The sequence below is a fragment of the Macrobrachium nipponense genome, chromosome 8, assembly GCF_015104395.2.
Source record: "Macrobrachium nipponense isolate FS-2020 chromosome 8, ASM1510439v2, whole genome shotgun sequence".
Classification (NCBI taxonomy): Eukaryota; Metazoa; Arthropoda; class Malacostraca; order Decapoda; family Palaemonidae; genus Macrobrachium; species Macrobrachium nipponense.
In genome coordinates, this window is record NC_087203.1 from 76145664 (window position 1) to 76153991 (window position 8328).

Genomic DNA, 8328 nt, shown 5'->3' on the forward strand with positions numbered 1-8328 from the left:
CTTAACGAAACTTTGGTTAGGGAGGCATTATCCCTTTCAGCTTAGGGAATATTGGGGTGAAAAGAATGAAAACAGAACGATAGTTTGTAAACAAAGTCATTACTGCCCACTATGTTCATAACCACAAACATACTTCAAACACACGAGTTTGTTCTCTACAATGATAAAGCTATTTATGTCTGTGTGCCACAACTTTTATGGTTTTTTTATTTTCTATAAATTTTAAATTATCTCTATATTTTCTATAAATAAAATATCTCTATATTCTATTTATATCTTCAGAGTAATAATTTATGTGACGTTTTAGAGTTAACGTTAAAAAAAGTAGCACAATAAATTCTCAAATGATACAAAACAACACAAACATAAACGAAAGAAACCATCGCATCGGCTGTTCTCAAAAGGTTGTCAGCCAAGAAACCAGATCGGCCTGTTTTGACATTGGAATTCATCATGTTTTGTGTAATGGCATCTTAGTTGTTGTGTTATATATCCAGTTACTTGTGCTTATGTCACTAGTGAATACTGTTAATTATTTCAAAGAAGGTTGAAACGAGAAATCGGGTACCCCCCGCCCCCTCTTCATCTTGAGGATTTTGTAAGGATTTACTAAGCTAGGTAGGTACCTAGTATGAGGTTGGCCATAGTTAACTAAGGCTGGCAGTAAGTATATTTAGGCTTAACCTAGGTCACCTAGGTAAGAATAAATGACTGTGCTTTATCCTTACTTTTTGACTTTGGCATAGTCAGGGACTGACAACGTGCGAGTTCATGATACCAGACTAGATTAGCTAGGCCAGGTTTGTGTTTACATAGGCTAGTCATATAGGGTAAAACACCACGGCAAGCCAAACAGGCCACCTACAATCAACGCTTGCCACCCTCCGAAAAAGTACATTATAACGCGTCCTGACACCGGAGATGGGCATCAGTCGCGACTTGTTGTTGGTGAGAAACGGAGCTAAAGACCTCTACTCTCCTTTCGAAGTAATTATTTTCTCCAAAGTTAGAAATTAAGGCCAAATTTTAAGATTTAAACAGAGGGTACTGAAAACGGTCTCAAACGTAGTGCAAATCTCACCAAAACGCGTTCAACATTTTTACTTACAACTCGAGGTATTTAGAAGATTGACGCCATCTTGATGTTTACGGAGTCGCTTGTGTCAATAAACTAACCATTTCCTGTGATAAATCCGCACACCACTTGTGCCCACAGACGCTGGGGCACTTTTATCACAACAAACGGAAAACTTTTCCTCACCGAGTAAACAACGGTTTTGTAGAAGAAGACGACGAAGCGTGCACTTCGATAATTTTTTAAATAAATAGTAAAACATCAATATTTTACATATTTATGATGATCAATTTGAAAATATTCGTTATTGAAAAAGTAACTCGATTCTGACTCAAATTTAAGTAATTATTTTTTGGAATTCGAACGTTCTTTCAAGTCCTGTATTATGACGTCACGACATCTTGACTTTCGTATCTATTGTAAATAATTGCTTTACTCAACTTTCTTGCAGAACAGTTTACCAGTTATTCATGCAGATTATCAGCTCTTCATGTAATTGGTATAATCGTAATGCGCATATATATCTTCATTATTTACTTTTTGGATATATGAAGATGTTTTACTGCCGGATTATCGCCGTAGTGTGACGCAATAGTTTTCGGTCGATGCGCCTCTGTTTTCGCACCATAAGAAATTATGGGGCCGAATTTGCAATGACCAGAAAGTCGTTAAAAGAGGAAAGTTAGCATTGAGGGGCATATGTTTTGATTGAGAAAAATACAAATTTATTCAATAGCTTTTTTGTAAAAAATACTTGATTACAAAAAACTTGATTGACAACTAAGTAGCATACCTACTATGGGTTTCAGACAGTGCAAGCACGTTTTTGGGCAATACCTATTTCTGTAACGAACACTCGTATCAGAACGAGATATAGTGCATTACACCCAGTGCCGAATCACTAATCGTAAAGAATAACGACACTTGTCCTTGTACCAAGAGACAAAAACTCCATTATGCAGAAATGGATACGAACACGCGTATAAAGCTCCACCTACCCTCTCCACCGCCACCCCTTTCCTTCGTTCCTTCGCCTTCCTTTTCTCTCTCTCTCTCTCTCTCTCTCTCTCTGTTGCCATTCGGTATGTGTTGACCCTCCAAACTGGGTATAAGACTACACACAAAACGTTGAAATTGGTGAAATTAGGCTATGTATTGGAAGTATATATACATAATTATTAAAGCAATTTTATCATTATTGCATTACTATGACAAATAGAATTCATGGAAACTGTTTATAATAATGAAACAGCGTATGTGTGAAGCCTCCACTAATGTGGCAACGATGATTTTGCCATTCTTAGCATGCAAACATTAAAGGTTACATTTATTTCTGGCATACGGTTATTAAAGAAATTCAAAATACTAATATAGACTGAAATCTATTAAAAGTGCTAGCAAAAACAAAAAAGCAAAAAAAAAAAAAAAAATGTATATAATTCACTTCTCCGTAGTCGTCCGTAGAAACATTTGATTGTATCTACTTTAGAAATATCTGTAATTTTTCGGGGTAATTTGGTTGCAAAAAAGGGATAATATACATGAATTAAATTAAAATTTTTAAATAACAAAGTAAATTTAAACTAAATAACGAGTAAAGTAAACAATTTAGAGAATAAAACTTTGCAGTTTCGTCGTCTGCTGTTCGTAACTGTGTTTGTGGCGCGCGCGCTTAGGAACCAGCAACAGTAACGGGTTTAAAGTGCAATGTGGAGTGAACTGAGACCAAAATGTGTATAATAACAATCAAATAAGCACTGTCGAGTTTCAGTTGTGATGGCAGTAAGGATAAAAACCGCCGATTACAAGGTAAGAATGAATTCAGTTCAAACCATAACCCTGGGAATAACAAGTTTCATACTTTCACTAATATAGGCAACATAATGTTGTTTTATTGTGCTGATTACAACTGCAATCTTGAGTAAGATCAATAAACGTTACATATATACGCTAACATTGTTCAAATGAGTGCTGGGAAGGCTGGGGAAAGATGGTGGCCGTCACTGATCAGAACCTTCCATGCAAAACGTAGCCGCCATATTGGATTTCAAAACTGCCTTGAAAACATATTTTACGAAGAGCTCACATGCTTATTTTAGTTTGTATGGGGCTTTCATATATCACATTATGTTGACAAAACTTCAATCTTTTAAATGGTATGCTTAGAGTTGCAATTGTATTCTTGTTTCACCAATTAAATATCGAGTGAATTAGACCCGTCCACCGTGGTGAGGGTTGGCCTTCCGTGGTGTTTTACCCTAGGTACCTACCTACCATCTTCCGTAGTACCTACGTTAGGCTACTATGCTATCCTAAATTTTTGAAAATGGCTTTGTGTCACCCATGGCCTAAATAGCACAGGTTTTTATGGTCTTACTGAATTACCTACCTAGGTAATACGTGTAAGCTAGTAGTATTTTGTCACGTTCAGGTTTTTATTTTTTTGTCAGAAAGAAATCCCCTGTTAATACCTACCTATTAGCCCTTTCCCTCTCCTTTGTGTAGTCTTAGTGGAAATCTGGAAAAACTGTTAAATGAAGGACCAACAGTCCTAGCCAGGACCAACTATTATAACTTCCAAAGTAGAAGTATCAGTCTAAATATGTCACTGTAACTGGCGACAAATACCTTGCACTTCTGGTCCTGTAAATAGTAACCTTTAGGCCATTGTTGATAAAACTGGATGAGAATTCCACAGTAATTTTAAGTCACTGACACTGCCATTACTTAAGAGGCATCCTTCTTATCTTATGTTTCCTTGAGATTGGTTAGGTAGCAGTGGGTTATGCAAGAAACTATAGTGTAATTCTAGTTACTATACAGTACCCAAAATGGTAGGTCTAGGGTACTTATCTGTGGCTGCCTAGACTATGGCAGTTGCGGTTTTTCTATGTAGTTTTACTTACTGAACAAGAATTTTAAGTAATATTTATTTGGACGACTGTAATTAACCTCCCAGGGGCCAGTACTAAACACGGCGAAATACATTGGACGCCCCAATCTCTAGTGGATGTCGTATCCACGGTTACGTTCCTTGCCTCTCCGTGCGGACTACTTCTGTAGAAATACCCCCAAAACCCAAAATAATGACAAAGCAAATGTATATTATTTTCATTGATACGGTTGGCCATATATGTTCTAATTCAAATGTAAGATTACAAATTTATATTAATGTGTGGTTAAAATTGTAATAAATTTTTCTGTGGAAAGTCTGAGATATCTGGAAAAAATAGTTTTGTGATAGTATCATCTGACAGTCATAAAGAACTAGATGGAATTTATATGCACTTCTGCTAAGTGTATTTAACTTGGCTGTGCTTCATACAACAGTCATAAGATGCCTTTGTTTTTATTTTGCCAATCAATTCCTTGAGGACAGGAGAAATTGCAGTTTTTAGTGGCAGTATTGGATATTTGTAAAAGGCATTTGTAGAATGCAAGCAGACAGTTTACTTTAGCCCCTTACAAGTTCACCGGACAGATTCCTTTTGGATAAAGACAGTGGATACTTCATAAACCTAAAGATCATACTTGCCTGTCTCCAGATTTATACACATCTGTTGGAAGTGCTGTGCTATACCCAAAGGTCTTTTAAATGGTTATCTTGCACAAGCTCTGGGCTTTTTATGGCCTACCAGGTATTTACTACAGGTATTGCAATGGCTTCAATCACAATTCATGTCCATACTCACAGCACCTTTTGCTCTGGTATTCTAATTCTAGGATTATCCTGTGACCATTTGCAATGGGTCATCTAGTCAGTTATCTAACACTGTAAATCCCCTGGTATTCTCTTAGTCAAGACATTCCCAGACTGTTTGGTTACTTTGGTGCTTACAGAGTCTCTATCAAGTCACATGGTGTTATTAGATTATTTACTCCCAAGGGAGAAGGTTCAGGATGTGGCCACAGACAAGGAAGTTACCATCAGTGGAGGTGTAGTGATCAAAAGCTAAAATTAAAACAAATATAGTGTGTAGTCTGATAGAAGTCAGACATGCTGGTTTATATGTTCTGATTGCACTAGTGGAGCTTTTACAATGACATATCACCATGAGGCTGGGGTAATCACTTGTAGAATACATATAAGGGTATTAGGTATTGGGTCCCATAGAATGAAATCTGGGTATTACCAAACTAGAACCCATAGAAGTTGATACAGTATTGGATTATAGTTAGCCTTATAAGAAGGTGAGGCACGGCAGTTTTATCACTGGCACTTGTTTAGAAATGTCCATTTTTTTAAATTTCTTTCTCCCTTCTTTCTTCCTTCTCTTCTTTTTTATATCACCTGCAAATCATTGCTCCACCAGAAGGTCTTATATTTGATATAAGTTTTAGTCTTACATAGATCTTGCATATACAGTAAAGGAACAATATATGTGCAATATCTAAATTTAGAAAGGCAACTAGACCACTATATTGAATAATGATGTATGTAAAAGAAAACAATATGTATTGCAGTATTAATTTTTCCAGGATATTCATTTGAAGCTGTATCCACTGACGTTTTCAATTTACTCCATGTATAACGCTTGTTGAAGTAAACCTCTAGAGAAGTGGGTCACTGTTGCATTTTTTTATATGGATGTCACTTGTAAGGTCACAGATACATTCTTGACAGGGAGAAGGGTTAGGTACTTAACCATCATCATTTGGCACCTTCCCAGATTTTAGTACTTGGACACCAGTCAATGAGTCCACAGCCACCTTTGTGTCACAGAAAGATGGCAAAGGGATATTGGTTGGGCACACCTTGCATAAGGTCCTAACAGGAGACCTAATGCTCTTAAACTTACATGAAAGTTTAATGCAGAACACAACTACTATAAGATTTTATGAGAAATATTCAAGTAATGACAGTAGATAGAGATTTGTAGATTCTTTACAACAACTCAGTGGTGATCTTGTGGATGGGCATGGTAGCTGAGTCAGTTATTTTCCTTTTAGATTTCTTTTTGATTCACGTTAACTTGGTTACTTTCTAAACCGTCTGCTCAGTAACACAATGCTGTCGTCCCAACATCCCCAGTTTTCATAAAGCTGTGATCAATAGAAAGACTAAGGAAATGAAATTACATGGAAAGGGTAACAAGACAACACCTATTGGAGTATATCTTTCTCCATAATCTAGCAAATATTTCACAACCTATTACAGCAGTGCCTATTTTGACAGTACTAGTTTCAAGAATTTTATGAGGCTCCATTGCTTAGAAGACATAACATTAAGTGTATGTTGTTTATTCGTTCTAACTCCTCTAATATACATTTCCCACAGCAGTTATGGTAGTTTTCCTTTGTCTCTGTCACCTAAGAGTCTTAGTGGCAAGTTATTATTATTAAATTACTTTTCACAAGACATCTGATTCCTAATTTTGACATATCTAGAGCTTTCCTGAAAGATGTGTACCCAAGTGAGAAATGAGACTAAGAACAAGGTAAAGTTAAAAAGTTGGGTAGCCAGGCAGGGTAATTGACAACATATAAAAGGGGGACAGGGACACTGGAAAGATATTTTAATATCATCTGTAGTGTACTACAAAAGGCATATCATAAGTAATAGTACTGCCTTATGGGGCTCAGTGTCAAGTAGAAGACACGAACGTTTAAACTAGGTGGCGGCATATTTTTCACTTTCATTCTCAGTGAAATACATTTAGGTTTATGGTTTATATTTTATGAAATGATGAATAAATTATAATCAAATACAGTTTTTATGTAATGTTTTTATTTAACTTTCACCTGGCAATTAAGTAGCTAGCTAATATACTTTTAAGTTGCTGTAGGGTTTTAATGTTCAAAACTATTAGTTTTTATTTCTTCTTTTTTTCAGGAATTCCTGGCTGTTCAGCAATAAAGTGAAGAGGAACCTGTTTTATTTGGTATTTTGCTAACAAATAATCTTTGAATTTTTAGTTGAATTTTAATGTCTGTAAAAACATTTATATACCTGAACTGATAAGTGATTTGAATGTCAGTATTTAATTTTATTGTATTACTTGAGGGAAAACTTACAGTTCAGTATTGAATATTTTGTATTTACTGAAACGCATTAATTCTTTATAATTAGTTCTTTACTGTAGTTAATGTAGAATCTGTTAATAGTATGGTAATGTTTTTGTGAAGAGAAAATTCATGTTGAAATTGTGTCACTGATGTGAAAGTATTTTTAGTTTGAGTGTTTTGCTATTCATTACAGTTGAGTTTTTTGCTATTCTTTGAGCACTGTAAAAATGAATCTTCCATATGCTCTGTCATTAAGTAGATTTGGCCTGATGGGGAATGGTGAAGGCACTGAAATTTTTAGTATGGAAAGCGTGAAAGAAAAAGGAAGTGAAGAAGGTACTGAATATGAGAGAAGACAATCATATTCAAACAGAGATACTACTAGTGTCCAGGATACAACTACCAGTGATGCAATCATTGACAACTTCAACAGCGTAATGGCTGCTTTGGCACTGAGATCCAGTTTATTTGGTTTTAATGGACTTGAAGGTAACATGTTGTATATCTCACCTTTAAGTTTATTGGGTTTGGGAAGTAGTGGGGGTTTAAATTGCTTCAGAGCTTTATCCCCAGGTTATGTTAACATATTGGATAACTTTGATAGGTTGTTTCCATATCCTGGAAATACAATAATGTTAAACAGTGAGATTAGTTTAAGACGACTGGATGATAGTGAGATCACAGACTCTCCAGAAAATGATCAGAAAAATTCACTAACTTTAGGTGAGGAGATTGGATCTACCACATCATATCCAACACGCATGTTAACGGACACCATGAAGAGTTTGAATTCTAAACATATAAGTGAAACCTTGCAAAGTGCAAACGAGAACTTGTGTTCTCAAAATTTCATCCAAGTTGATCAATGTACCAGTAATATAGAAAAGTCCAGTACTAACAGTGTTATTGATAGTGAAAACGATAGTGAAGTTAGTTTTGAAAAAGGTCAGGAGGAAAAAAATGGAAATGGTGTCACTGATGTTAGTCCTTTGCAAGTAGGAGAGATTTCTCAAGCTTTAGAGAATGAAAATATGGTGCTAAATGAGTACCCAAGGAAGCCTTCTGAGGTATCAGGTATTGCAGATTTTATTTCAGGGCATTCTAATGGTTATCAAGTAATGAGTAACGAAATCAAGCTTTCTTCAAGCAATAATTCTTGTGGGTTAGTAACTGATAGTTACAAATTCCAGGAAATCTCTGTAACTTCAAACAATATGTTGGAAAAGTTAGCATCAGGTTCTGGTAGG

The 8328-nt window shown here is 35.7% G+C and overlaps 1 protein-coding gene across 2 annotated transcripts in view; it reads left to right on the forward strand.

Moving 5' to 3' along the window:
• Positions 1-313: 313 nt before the first annotated feature.
• Positions 314-8328, forward strand: part of LOC135222862 (zinc finger protein 62 homolog) — a 52391-nt gene continuing 44376 nt past the window's right edge. Inside the window, exons 1-2 of one of the 2 annotated variants that reach the window (XM_064261200.1) lie at positions 314-462; positions 6909-8317. In XM_064261200.1, the coding sequence (XP_064117270.1) occupies positions 7309-8317 (1009 nt within the window). In that variant the 5' untranslated portion in view covers positions 314-462; positions 6909-7308. Of the gene's footprint in view, positions 619-6908; positions 8318-8328 lie in introns of both variants that reach the window. The other variant, XM_064261199.1, reaches the window with a different exon arrangement.